Consider the following 15,123-nt stretch of genomic DNA (forward strand, 5'->3'; position numbering starts at 1 on the left):
TAGCAGCTACCATTTTTAGAATGTATGAATACAATTTGCGTGACAACATACTGTGATACTTCCCTTGTCGGTGCACAACAGCTGAAAAACACAGATTGCTTGCAGTCATAGCATCTCTTCTAAAGCTACCCAGCAACTTCTGAAGATAATGTATCAGTCTTATGTAATAACATGCGCAACTGGGCAATAAGAATTTCCTAGTCCAGATACTAACAGAGTCTGAAAATTTACAGCAAGTCTCACTTTTAAGTGACTATCACATTTATGAGATTTCACACCTTCATATCCCAAGTTTCGAGAACTCTACACCAACCTTGATAATTCACTCAGATTATGTTATGAAAGGCTGTCTACAATTAGCTAATAAAGTCAAACAATGGAAAATCCAGGATGGAATGTAATAATATGAGAGAAGGAAAGTTGTTACTCACCACATAGCGGAGATGCGGAGTCGCAATACGCACAACAAAAAGATTCACACAATTATGGCTGTGTGGTTTCAGTTGTCATACTGCAGATATGAGTGCAAGTTGTGTTCGTGTGTGTGCGTGTGCGTGTGTGTGTGTGTGTAGCTGACAAAGGCCTTAATGGCCGAAAGCTGTCATCATCATCATCATCATCTTGGACAGTTTCCAGCCACTGGCTGGGTCTGTCGGGAACACAAGCCTCTCCATTGTGTTCTGTCTTTCCACCATTCCCCCTCTTCCACCTTCGTCCAGTTCTCTCCTCTTCTCATCACACATTCCTTCACTCCCTTCACCCATCTATCTCTTGGTCTTCCCCTGGGCCTCTTCCCCTCCAGTTGCAGATCAAACATCCTCTTTGGAATTCTTCCCTCATCCATTCTCTTCATGTGTCCATACCACTGCAGTCTTGATTTTTCTATCCTGTCCTGTACTGGTTCCTCCTTTAGTCTTTCCCTCACATACACATTTCGCAATCTGTCTCGTCTTGTTACACTCAACCTGCTCCTCTGGAACTTCATTTCACTAGCTTGTATTCTACTTTTGTCGCTTTTGTGCATTACCCATGTCTCACTTGCGTATGCCAATATGGGGACAAAGTAGGTTCGGTATATAATTCCCTTGGATTTCTGTGGCACCTCCTTGCTCCAAATAAGCCCCCTAATGCATTTGAAGAACTGCCCTGCTTTTCTGCACCTTTCATTTATTTCCATTGCGTTTCCCCCCTTACTTTCAATCATGCTTCCCAGGTACTTTAAGTTCTCTACCACTTGTAGTTTTTCCCCTCCACAAGTTATATCCACATTTGGCCTATTCTTCTTCCTTGTTGTGACAATTATTTCACTTTTCTTTGCAGAGAAATGCATTCCATATTGTGCTGCCGTTGCCTCCCATACATCTAACTGCTCTTGCACCACCTCCTCGCAATTTCCCCATAATATCAGGTCATCGGCAAAAAGCACTGCTTTCATTTTATGATCTCCAATTGCATCTGATACTTGCTGTAGGATTTCATCCCTAACAATAATAAACAATAAAGGCGAAAGTGCACTTCCCTGTCACAGCCCATTTTCCAGCTTGAACCATGCAGTACGTTCCCTCCCCACTTTCACACAACTCTCACTTCCCTCATACATTTTTTTGACTTTTCGTGTTATCTCTTCATCTATCCCTTTTGCGTTCAGCACATCCCAGAGCTTGTCCCTATAGATACTGTCATACGCCTTCTCAATATCTAAAAAGGCCATGATTAAGTCCTTCCCGTACTCATAGTGCCTTTCCTGCAGTTGCCTTACCGCAAATATGAGGTCCGTTGTTGATCTTCCCGGTCTGAAACCATACTGCTCCTCTTCCAGTCTACTTTCAATACTGCTTCTTATTCTCTTCTCCAGGATCTTTTCATAGAGTTTTCCACAGTGGCATAGCAGGGTGATTCCTCTGTAGTTCTCACATCTCCTTTTATCCCCTTTCTTGAAGATCAGGACTATAATTCCTTTCTTCCAATCCTCAGGAATTCTGTTCTCCTTCCACACCACCCTCAGCACTCTGTATAGCCACTGGGTTCCTACTTCTCCTGCTGCTCGTATCATATCCACTGTTACTTCGTCCCAACCTGGTGCCTTGCCCCCTTTCATCCTCTTTATGGCTTCTTCCACTTCATTCCAAGTTAGATCATCAATTTCCCCACTATTATAATCATCTGCTGCCTTAGGCTCTCCATCGCTGTTAGTTAAAGCTGTAATAGTGTGAATCTTTTTGTTGTGTATCGCGGCTTGGCCTCTCCGCTATATGGTGAGTAGCAACTTTGCTCCTCTAATATTATTAGCTAATAAAATTCAGATTAAAAAAATAACTGGAGAGCTCCATCTTTTCTTACATGTTTCCCTTCAGAATATTTGAAATACTACAGTACAACAGATTACTGATTAATTAAATCTAGTATTACCAAGTCTTGAACATCCAATCGGTATGCTGCTTCCAACATACCATTCCAGGTATCTCTAAGCAACAAGGAAGTTTTTCCATTCACTGCAGTCACAAGATCAGACTTTCCCCACAATTTTTTCTTGCCCTGTACTTTTGGTGAAATTCTTACAACTAGTGTCAGTAATACACTAAGTGTTACATTTTAACTGTTTGCTAAATGAACTATTTGGTATTTTTTCTCATCCCCAGGCTGTGGCTAAGCCATGTCTCTGCAATATCCTTTCTTCCAGGAGTGCTATTTCTGCAAGGTGCGCAGAAGAGCTTCTGTGAAGTTTGGAAAGTAGGAGACGAGGCACTGGTAGAATTGAAGCTGTGAGGATGGGTCGTGAGTCATGCTTGGGTAGCTCAGTTGGCAGAGCACTTGCCTGTGAAAGGCAAAGGTCCCAAGTTCAAGTCTCGGTCCGGCACACAGTTTTGATCTGCCAGGAAGTTTCAAGTTTCATTTTTTCTCACCGTTTTCATCCCACCTTACCTCCTACTACAGTCCCATCACAAGAAATTTAGGAACTATAAAATCCAAAGCTGCTCCACATTATTATGTCACTTAATGATTAAGTTCCACAACTGTTCAATGCAATGCTTCTGTTATTTAATATAAAATCCTCAAAACCATGTGTTTGTGTCTTATTACTACAGTTTGTAATTTTTCTTGTTCTCAGTTTTTGTTGCTATGCATACCATTGCTTTTCATTATTAATCAGTGCTCAGAGAGAGAGAGAGAGAGAGAGAGAGAGAGAGAGAGAATTCATCGACTTCTATTTATGGCTCATTAATTCCCTTTTAACAGTTGTTAACCACTCCTAATGCTTATTAAGAGATCAGTGCCAAATTTTACACACAAAAGCTTTATTGTGAATGACTAAACACAACTCAGCAGACAAATGTTGTCAGTTATAATAGCAGCATACTCCTGTTTTTTGATAAACAATATTCGCAGAAAGTAATTACTTTTCTTGCTGTATAACACACACAAATGTTGTTTATAACAGTTCAACATAAGTTTTGCCAACAAACAACTACATTCTACAAAATTCAGTAAAAGAAACAGGAAGCAAGTGTATCTCGAGTGTGTATATTGCCAACTAAAACTACACACTACAGATACAAGTCTACTTTATGTTAATTACAGATTCTGGGAATGACAAAAGGAATAACAAAAGCCACACTGCAGGGCAACACAAAATACTCCCACACTCTAAAAAAACTACACCACTATTGTAATAACAGCAACAAAGGAAATGCTGTCAGCCAACAGACATAATTGACATACTATCTTTGTTGGAAACACAAAAACCCACATTAAAATAAAAATACTGACTGAAGACAAGGACAGTCTGTCCACTGATTCTGAAAGGATATAGCATCACAATACAGATGGTATTTGCTTCTGCTTTGGATTAGTCAAGTTTAATTTCATAAACAACTTACAACACATACAAATAAGTCAATCATTTGTAAGAATATGTTGAATGCTTTTCTAATTTAAGAGACAAAATGCATTGAAAATGGAAATACTTCAGTCGTGCTCAACGGTTACAAAATGTGATCTCAACAAATCTATGAACCATGCAAATATAGCATGCCATACTAAATAACTCAGAAGCTTCCAACCAAAAATGAGTAAAGGACTGCAGACTAACTCTCCCCTTCAAGAAAAAGCATGTAGAAATTTGGTTTAGTCAGAAGTAAGTCCCCAGCCAAGTATCAGAAATTTAACAGGAATTACTGAAATGCATTATCAAAAGTAACTTTTTTCTATTGCTTTGAACTGTCATTCTGATACAATCATCCTGATTAAATATTTAGTGATTTGGAAGACTACTATACTTTGATAATTCATGTAAAATATTATTACAGGAGCTCATTGTCTACAGGCAAAGGATGAACCGCCCAGTAATATACTGAACATCTAAAATGACTGCAAAATCTGTAAAATAACTGAAACCTACATTCTCCAGCTAATCTGAAGTAATCTGATCTTAATTCACTGAACATTCATTTTTAAGACCAACTAACAGAAAATTTACACATTCTCATTTATATGTATATTTATAATACAAAAATAAAATGAATTTAAGAAAACTAAAAGCACAAATGCAAAAGTGCAGAAACAACAAAATGCTAAACTGTGGCAGTACAGGCAGCAGAAACTACAGCAACTATCAAGTGCGGGGCACTGCCTTAACTACCTTATGAAATGTGATCTGCCAAAAGATCTTAGTAATCATCTAGGTCGACATCATCCAAAGGCTCATCTGCCTGAAGAGACTGGAAGTCAACTTTGTAGCGCAGAATTCCTGAATGAAAACACAACATTTATCGTGACCTCAACAACTCTTCAATTTGAGCAATCACAAGGGAGAGAAAACAGTGCAAAGGTACATATTGCACTGTCAAGTCCAATAAAATTCACTGAAGAGCAACCCACTAAAAAGTGCAAAACAGACCACCTGACAAATATAAATGACAGTCCTTTAATTATATTCAGAAGTTTGTAGTGCAGTCCCTAGCTGGGCCCTTGTTTACAACTATGGAAAAATATATTAAGATATGCAGTACTATGCAGAAACCATTGTATTTTGCACCTTTTAGCTCAACACTAAGCATCAAACTTAAAGATGTGAATAAAGAGGAGAAATAATGTTATTTATGGAATTTCATTGCAATGTAAAATGTGTAATTTATGTACAGTTGTTCTGAGAAAAAGTCATTTACACATACCTCCTATGCCACCAAATCCTCTGACAAACTGAGAACCCTCCTGCGATTTGTCCGTTATAATTTCGAGTGTAGCACCAAAACTTTTGTAATTGTTTGCCAGCCATTCTAAAAGAGGTTGGCATTCTACTAACTCGAGTTCAACTCCACTCTGCAAAATATGAATGATTATATAATTACAAGAAAATTTCCACATCCTGAATGACACACTAAATATATTACATATTTACAGACATTACACAGTATAGAACTACTGCTATTAGAATCAGTGAAAAACCAGATTGGAATTCCCCATTGAAGGATCTGTCACAGCTTAACGGTCTTGCTGCTGTACGCAAAATATTTTCTGGATTTCACTCCTACAATGCTACAGGCAAGGAAACTCATTTGTGCACCATTTTGTTCAGTGGCACACTCCTGTTGCCATTTATTGATGTCTACAGTGAGTTACATTTTCAGTTTTCACTTTACAATAACACCAGACACAAACTTTTGGCATTGTTCCATCTGTGTTTCCCATACGTAGGAAATGTCCTCGACAAAGTCTGTGCACCTAGTGTCATGCCATCAACTTCAACAAAGAAATTGCCACTAGAAAATGTATTGTGTGGGCTTGTTTTACTGAATAAAGGTACATACCAATTGGTATAAACAAAATTGTTCCTCTTTCATTACATTTGTACAGCTGTACCCCCCCCCCTTCCCCCCCCCCCCCCCCCCCCAGGGTGGAATATCTGGAAGTTCAAATGCATTCTGTAAAGGAGAAATATCTTACCTCTCTGTCAGTGAAATGAGTCTTGTCTTTCTCTTGTTCTGGAGTTAAATGCAGTATTTTCTCCTCTGAGGTCACATGGTTTTTCAACACGTATCTCTGAATATCTAGGTTTTCCCAACAGATCAGAGTTTCTACAGACCCCAGCTCCAACGCTCTTAAAGTGTCTTCAACACCAAAGCAATATTTTCCAGTGTCTTGACTGATCTCATCAAAATAACGTCCTGTAAAACACGAAATACTGAAGAGCCGCCATGAATTTTACAATGGATTCCAACTTCAAGTACATTTTGAAAACCCAGATAAAAAGTAACATTTATTAAAAAATACTACATACCAATAAGCTTCTTTTCCTGAATGAATTTCACATTCTGAAGAGATTCAGCAGCTAACTCAATTGCTTGATTAAATCCATTCTCTCCTCCATATGAAACATCAACTAGCTTTATGATTTTTGCTTGAAGTCTCTGAAAATAATGCCAAATTATAACACTCGTACAAGCAGTATTACAATCACTACTTAATGAACAATAACGACTATGCGAAATCCTGTGAAACTTCATTTAAAAGTTATTGTACCTCTAATACTTTTCAAATGTTCCAAAGCATTTTGAAAGGAAGTACTGCTTTGTTGCTACTTCAACCTGAGACACCACCATAGACTGATGCCACACGTACTGGAGTCTAGATTTGAGTTTCTTGGGCAGCTGCATATCTGGAGGTCAGAATGATTCCAAATGGCAGCATAAAATATGAAAATGATTTGGATAGTCAGAGCAACATCACGCAAACAAATGATTGGCACTAACACGCTCTATGTACAATGTTCCCGGCTGATTCAAGAGTCCTGCAGTCCCATGACAGTTTAAAGAAATACAAACAGTTTCATAACACTCATTTGCAGGAGTTCTCTACGGTATGATACTTTATACGACAATCCATATAATGACCATAATCCATTCCTTGTAGTCAGTAAATTAATACAATTCCAATTAAGTACAAGAAAACCTCATACAATGATTCAAAATCACAGATAGAAGAATGTCTAGTATAGGAAGCAAACCTAATATGGAGAAAGAATGTACATCTAAACAAATGTTAAGTAAGAAATGCAGATGGTAATCAACGCTCACACACATCTATAACCAGCTGTCTTTACCACAGACTTGTGTTATTGGCATGATGATATGTACAAATCTGTACTCAACAAAGTACAAACCAAGATTGTAAACTGTATCCCGCTGTTAATTAATAGAAACATAAAAATGCTGTGGAAAGTTCTCCCAGAATGTAAATAATTCAGAGGTAAAGGTAACACTTTGCCATCAGAACTTTCCATACCACATTTATATCCATTGCTTTCACTCCTAAATTAACAATGAGTTACATATGGCCATATTTGAAACTGCTTTATAAAATTAAATACTCTAAATAATGGAACATATTTTCAGAGAGTAGCTGGACCATTTCACACCTATCAGACTATAACTCTCAAAACGACACTATCAATATTCCATCTTCTAGAGACACTTTACTACTACTGTGCAGCAATTTTTACGATGAAGTAGCTAACACGAGCTAATCTACACAGAACTTCTGTAACAAATTTTCTTTCTGTCTTTCGCGTGATGAAACTTTAATGCCACTGTGTTACATACACTCACCCCCAAGGTGTAGTGTACCTCCACACAAATTACTCACATTCATTTCAATATTTTTTCGAAGACAGCTAACCTCATGTAATGGAACAGTTACAAATTTCCACGGGCTAGAAAATCTACTATGCATTTAAAAGTATGTGATTTGTCTTTCCATATATTATGTTCTGTGATACTGTTTTGTTTTTCAGAGCTCTCACTGATATTCCAAGATATGGAAATCCTCTCAGCATTTACCAGCTCTGGTAGATGTTATGAGCAACAAGATTTTAATAAACTTAGTGCCAGACCCCAAGCCTTATTTAAATTAAAACCACCTCTGTTTATTAGGTTTACTGATTATTTCAATAGCCTGCTTAACTATGCTATCCCAGAAACTGTCATTTGAACCATGGTCTCTCAATATTTCATTTCATTATTATATTCTGATTTGTTTGGTTGTTTTAGTTGAGTGTGTTGCTGATTTTCTTTGTGTCTCTTCTCGACTGTTGTCGTAGTCCGTCCCATGTATGATATGCCATAATCACAAGGGGAATGAAAACATGCACTCACCTTACAGGGAATCAATCATCTTTAATGTTACAAAGAATACTTTTCATCTTAATTGACGGAAGCAATATAAACTGAATGTCATGTTTCCATAGGAGCCTACAGGGACAGCATAACGCAAAGAAGAAATTTTTGGCTTCTCTTGCTTGGTCTCTGGTTCAACTTCTTTCTCTGGGGTTCTTGATTTCGACTGCATCACCTGTTCAATATGATGAAATCCTCTCTGGCTTCCGGCAGCTATCTGATTTGGTGAAGACTGCCAGTCTCGCTAGCAGGATGAAAGCAGAGCTCACCATCTGCAGCATCGCCGACAGGACTGACTGCGGACCTTTGGTACAGAGCCGAGTGGAGGGTCTGAATCAGAGGCTGAGACGGTTCTGCGACCGTGTGGGCTGCAGATTCCTCGACTTGCGCCATAGGGTGGTGGGGTTTCAGGTTCCGCTGGATAGGTCAGGAGTCCACTACACGCAGCAAGCAGCTACATGGGTAGCAGGGATTGTGTGGCGTGGACTTGGCAGTTTTTTAAGGTTAGATGGCCTTGGGCAAGTACAGAAAGGGCAACAGCCTCAACGGGTGCGGGGCAAAGCCAGGACATGCAGGGACCAAGCAGCAATCGGTATTGTAATTGTAAACTGAGGAAGCTGTGTTGGTAAAGTACCGGAACTTCAAGCACTGATAGAAAGCACCGAAGCTGAAATCGTTATCGGTACAGAAAGCTGGCTGAAGCCAGAGAGAAATTCTGCCGAAATTTTTACAAAGGTACAGACGGTGTTTAGAAAGGATAGATTGCATGCAACCGGTGGTGGAGTGTTCGTCGCTGTTTGTTGTAGTTTATCCTGTAGTGAAATAGAAGTGGATAGTTCCTGTGAATTATTATGGGTGGAGGTTACATTCAACAACCGAGCTAGGTTAATAATTGGCTCCTTTTACCGACCTCCAGACTCAACAGCATTAGTGGCAGAACAACTGAGAGAAAATTTGGAATACATTTCACATAAATTTTCTCAGCATGTTATAGTCTTAGGTGGAGATTTCAATTTATCAGATATAGACTGGGACACTCAGATGTTTAGGACGGATGGTAGGGACAGAGCATCGAGTGACATTATACTGAGTGCACTATCCGAAAATTACCTCGAGCAATTAAACAGAGAACCGACTCATGGAGATAACATCTTGGACCTACTGATAACAAACAGACCCAAACTTTTCAACTCTGTAAGCACAGAACAGGGAATCAGTGATCACAGTGCCGTTGCAGCATACCTGAATATGGAAGTTAATAGGAATATAAAAAAGGGGAGGAAGGTTTATCTGTTTAGCAAGAGTGATAGAAGGCAGATTTCAGACTACCTAATAGATCAAAACGAAAATTTCTGTTCCGACACTGACAATGTTGAGTGTTTATGGAAAAAGTTTAAGGCAATCGTAAAATACGTTTTAGACAGGTACGTGCCGAGTAAAACTGTGAGGGACGGGAAAAACCCATCGTGGTACAACAACAAAGTTAGGAAACTACTACGAAAGCAAAGAGAGCTTCACTCCAAGTTTAAACGCAGCCAAAACCTCTCAGACAAACAGAAGCTAAACAATGTCAAAGTTAGCGTAAGGAGGGCTATGCGTGAAGCGTTCAGTGAATTCGAAAGTAAAATTCTATGTACCGACTTGACAGAAAATCCTAGGAGGTTCTGGCCTTACGTTAAATCAGTAAGTGGCTCGAAACAGCATATCCGGACACTCCAGGATGATGATGGCATTGAAACAGAGGATGACACGCGTAAAGCTGAAATACTAAACACCTTTTTCCAAAGCTGTTTCACAGAGGAAGACCGCACTGCAGTTCCTTCTCTAAATCCTCGCACAAAAGAAAAAATGGCTGACATCGAAATAAGTGTCCAAGGAATAGAAAAGCAACTGGAATCACTCAACAGAGGAAAGTCCACCGGACCTGACGGGATACCAATTCGATTCTACACAGAGTACGCAAAAGAACTTGCCCCCCTTCTAACAGCCCTGTACCGCAAGTCTCTAGAGGAATGGAAGGTTCCAAATGATTGGAAAAGAGCACAGGTAGTCCCAGTCTTCAAGAAGGGTCGTCAAGCAGATGCACAAAACTATAGACCTATATCTCTGACGTCGATCTGTTGTAGAATTTTAGAACATGTTTTTTGCTCGAGTATCATGTCGTTTTTGTAAACCCAGAATCTACTCTGTAGGAATCAACATGGATTCGGGAAACAGCGATCGTGTGAGACCCAACTCGCTTTATTTGTTCATGAGACCCAGAAAATATTAGATACAGGCTCCCAGGTAGATGCCATTTTCCTTGACTTCCGAAAGGCGTTCGATACAGTTCCGCACTGTCGCCTGATAAACAAAGTAAGAGCCTACGGAATATCAGACCAGCTGTGTGGCTGGATTGAAGAGTTTTTAGCGAACAGAACACAGCATGTTGTTATCAATGGAGAGACGTCTACAGACAAAGTAACCTCTCGCGTGCCACAGGGGAGTGTTATGGGATGGGACCATTGCTTTTCACAATACATATAAATGACTTAGTAGATAGCGTCGGAAGTTCCATGCGGCTTTTCGCGGATGATGCTGTAGTATACAGAGAAGTTGCAGCATTAGAAAATTGTAGCGAAATGCAGGAAGATCTGCAGCGGATAGGCACTTGGAGTGGCAACTGACCCTTAAAATAGACAAATGTAATGTATTGTGAATACATAGAAAGAAGGATCCTTTATTGTATGATTATATGATAGCGGAACAAACACTGGTAGCAGTTACTTCTGTAAAATATCTGGGAGTATGCGTGCGGAACGATTTGAAGTGGAATGATCATATAAAATTAATTGTTCGTAAGGCGGGTACCAGGTTGAGATTCATTGGGAGAGTCCTTAGAAAATGAAGTCCATCAACAAAGGAGGTGGCTTACAAAACACTCGTTCGACCTATACTTGAGTATTGCTTATCAGTGTGGGATCCGTACCGGATCGGGTTGACGGAGGAGATAGAGAAGATCCAAAGAAGAGCGGCGCGTTTCGTCACAGGGTTATTTGGTAACCGTGATAGCGTTACGCAGATGTTTAACAAACTCCAGTGGCAGACTCTGCAAGAGGCGCTCTGCATCGCGTTGTAGCTTGCTCGCCAGGTTTTGAGAGGGTGCGTTTGTGGATGAGGTATTGAATATATTGCTTCCCCCTACTTATACCTCCCGAGGAGATCACAAATGTAAAATTAGAGAGATTAGAGTGCGCACGGAGGCTTTCAGACAGTCGTTCTTCCCGCGAACCATACGCGACTGGAACAGGAAAGGGAGGTAATGACAGTGGCACGTAAAGTGCCCTCCGCCACACACCGTTGGGTGACTTGCAGAGTATAAATGTAGATGTAGATGATCTGAGTCCCTACTCCTTCAGATCACTATTTGTAGATGGTGTAATTCTTCAGCAAGGTTCATTCGTCTCAAGTGATACGAACCAGTCTTAAGCACCGAATTTCTTATCACAGATGGAGATAAAGGCCAGGGCCTATAAGTTTCCCATACACACTGACACAGGGATCTGTTCGTTATTCTCTTAACACATCGAGGAATGGTAGTTGGCTCTTTTGCAACTTCCATCATTTATTTTACATTACTATAAATAGAATTTAAATGTGCTAGGAACTCAAGTTTCTTTTTGCTCCATTTGGCCACATCGCAAATATGTCATCCACGTACCGATGGAAACACATTGGTATCAACTTGGCAGATATTTGTGTCTTTACTTCAACGTGATTACACAATCATCATACCATTGGTTATAGTTCATAATATTTTTCACCAAATAGAAAATATGTATGTCATATCATGCCTAAAAAGTTCTTTGAAACAACTGCCAAACTTATCTATGATTAGTTCCAAGGAATCCTAAAATGGAAAACTCGTGAACAGGGAGATCATATTACTTGTATCCTGGAGCCTCAACAGATGTAGTGTAATAGTCTGAAAAATTGTGAATGTGGTGTCTGAACTTCCCTACTTATCTACCAAGAATGCCATCAGGTATTTTGCTGCCTGGCATGTACGTGCACAAATATTTCTAACTACGGTTATTAGAGGAATTCCTTCCTTACGTACCTTAGGAAGGCCATATAGGCTGATGGCACCACTGCTCACGTTTTAAGACCTTAATGCTTTTACACGGTATGCCTGACTCATTGAGAAGCATCAGCTTCCTCTTTATTTTATTCTTAAGATAGGCATATGTCAGTATGCAATGTCATTCATAAGACTAAAACTTTCTTTTGTAGTCCACACGACAATAGGACCACAGCAATGCCCTTCACTGGCAGAACTACAGTTTCATTGTCCTCTTGGAGCTTTCTAAATGCTATTCTTTCTTCCTTGGAGATGTTTGATCTTAATACTGATGCCTTGTTAAATGCTCCACGTTTTGTGGTGAACCTATTCTGCCTCCATGGAGCTTATGTAATCTGCAACTAGAATAATTTTTTGGGTTGCTGCAAAATTTAGCCCTTTAGCAAGGATTTTCACTGTATCCTTGTCCACTTGTCTGTCAGTTAAATTACAGTATCACTTCCTGCAATCTGTCTTGGATTTTTCTGCAGGTGATCAAATTTCACTTTCTGGTGTACAGTTATTTTCAACTTCACTGATTCTGCTTGTGATCATGTTATATTGTCAACCCATTCCGAAGAATATGTAGTGTTTGGCTCGAATGAGTTGGTGAAGGTGAAGGAGCTTTTTAAAGTGTCATCTAGCATTCATCAGGTGTCACAAATTCCCTACTGTATTAGAGCCGGGCTTGCACGGCACATATTCTATTTGCTGCTGGTATTAACATGATGCTTTATTTTAGCAAATATAGGTGCAGCTTGTTTACCTTAACACCTTGTTATGAAGGTTAGCATACTGGGTCTATCTTTCTTCTCAAAGAGGTTATCTAATCTGTGTGTGTAATGGAACATTGCCTCCTTATAGAATGGAGTGATGTGAGCTCAGTCACTTTCTCAGTCCAACTAGTTAATGATGTGGTTCCGGGGTTATGTCAAATTGTTGTTCCCGCTTTATGCACTACATTTCAACATTTCAATGGCCAGCAAAGTCACCGCATTTAGCTGTTTTAAGTTTTGCTGTTTGTGTATTCACTACATGGACTCTAACCAGACAACTATTGTTGGACTCTCACTGCTGTTTATAGCCGAATTCGACTCCCGACACCCACTGTGTCCTTTAGCATTCTTCTCAAAGAGTCACATTTGCCATGTATCATAACGGGTCTCAAAACATGAGCAGCAATATCATCACACGTATACAGCCTTCGTAAAGTACACAAGGAAAGTATTCCTCTAAGACCCATAGTTAGAATATTGGCACAAAATCTCTGAAAACTTAGGGAAGTGTGAATACCATATTTGCAACTTTGTTAATTTTGTATGCTGCCTCAATTGTGGGTGCAGGATACAGACAGTAGGGGCAGTTCTGACGTAGTCTCCCTCTTAATGATGGTACCACTTCCTGCTGCTCGACAGAAAATATCAAGAACATGATGGTGTGGCAATGGGTAGCCCGTAATCGCCTTCTGCGATGAACTGCAGCACAAAATACTTCAAACCGAAGTCACTAGAATTGGCCAAGTTGAAACCAATATCTTTCTTTCAGTATGTGGACAACACATTTGTGTTGGGGCCACATGGACCAGAAAAGCCTTATTTCTGGAAAACTATCCATCGTAATAAAATTCATGATGGAAACTGAAAAGGAGGACCAACTACCTTTCCTTGATTTGTCAGTTAAGAGAAGAATGGACAGTTCCCGAAGTCACATAGCATACAGAAAACCTACGCACACTGACCAGATATAAAAAACCTTAAGCCATCACCATTAATGACAAAAATATTATGCTTGAGAATTTAGTCCACAGATCTCCAAGACATCCATACAACAAGAGCCTTGCAAACGAATTACAACATCTACAAATGATGTCCTGAAGGAATGGGTCCTCATATAAACTGAACAAGCAATGCAGTTAATATCAATAATGCCTAAGAAAGAGGTTGAGGGACCAAAGAAGAGAAGGCAAAAACTGCTTATCTACCTTATGCTGGCCAAATACACAGAGATATCAGTAGCTTCCAAAGGAAATATGGCATCCAGTGTATTTCGCTCCATTGGATACTTTATAATGCTAAAGATAATTCACGTCTCCAAAAGGCAGGTGTGTATTGCATACCATGCAAATAAAATTAGAAACACATCTTACTACAACCAAGCAAATCGGCTGCCACCAAGCACTCACTCAACAAGAAATGAAATACTGCGAAACTGTGGTGTAAATATAGTAAAATCATATTTTTACACTCCGCATTATATGTTTTCCCACTTATGTCCGACAGAATAGAAGTCCTATTCTCTCAGTATATCACGTTCCAGTCATTAACAATTCCATGTTACAACATTTCCAAGATTTTATGTTTTCTTTCATGTTATCACCACCTTTAGGCAAGTCCATATCAATTCAGCCAGGCTAGGAAAAAATCTTACCTTCATAGTCTCCGATGTTATTGAATTTAGTATATGTTAAAATGAAGGACTAAATAAGGAACATGCATTTGTTTGTTTCTCCAAAAGATTTCTGCTCCGAGATACAGCCTTCCAAAGATGACACTGCACATACCATGTTGAAGATGTGAATTTTGGAAAAATTTTAAAATGGTGAATCTCTGGAACATTTCTAGATTTTTATTGTTTTTTTATTTGAAAGATAACTGCTTTATGATTACAAAGAAATCCCCCATTTGGACTTAGCTGTCAAAGTTCTTTTACTATAGCATTCTGAACTTTATAATTTATGGAATTTTTCTTTTTCATAAATGCCAGTCCACAAAATTTATTTTTCTGTTGATTAGTACCATATAGTTCTACATTCACTGAAAAGGAGGGCTTCCACTTTTAGGTTGGACAGGTTTT

General features: G+C 39.3%; 1 protein-coding gene across 3 annotated transcripts in view; it reads right to left on the reverse strand.

The window, feature by feature from the left end:
* Positions 1 to 15,123, reverse strand: part of LOC124616756 (eukaryotic peptide chain release factor subunit 1) — a 49,232-nt gene that overhangs the window by 17,788 nt on the left and 16,321 nt on the right. For 2 of the 3 annotated variants that reach the window (XR_006979880.1, XM_047145151.1), the window contains exons 6-9: positions 6,278 to 6,407; positions 5,944 to 6,164; positions 5,172 to 5,319; positions 4,640 to 4,747 (exon numbers count right to left, since the gene is read on the reverse strand). Coding sequence is in view for 2 of the 3 variants with exons in the window: in XM_047145151.1 (XP_047001107.1) it covers positions 4,668 to 4,747; positions 5,172 to 5,319; positions 5,944 to 6,164; positions 6,278 to 6,407 (579 nt within the window). In the remaining variant the exon portion in view is untranslated. The remainder of the gene's footprint in view (positions 1 to 4,639; positions 4,748 to 5,171; positions 5,320 to 5,943; positions 6,165 to 6,277; positions 6,408 to 15,123) is intronic. The other variant, XM_047145141.1, reaches the window with a different exon arrangement.

The sequence above is a fragment of the Schistocerca americana genome, chromosome 1, assembly GCF_021461395.2.
Source record: "Schistocerca americana isolate TAMUIC-IGC-003095 chromosome 1, iqSchAmer2.1, whole genome shotgun sequence".
Taxonomy (NCBI): domain Eukaryota; kingdom Metazoa; phylum Arthropoda; class Insecta; order Orthoptera; family Acrididae; genus Schistocerca; species Schistocerca americana.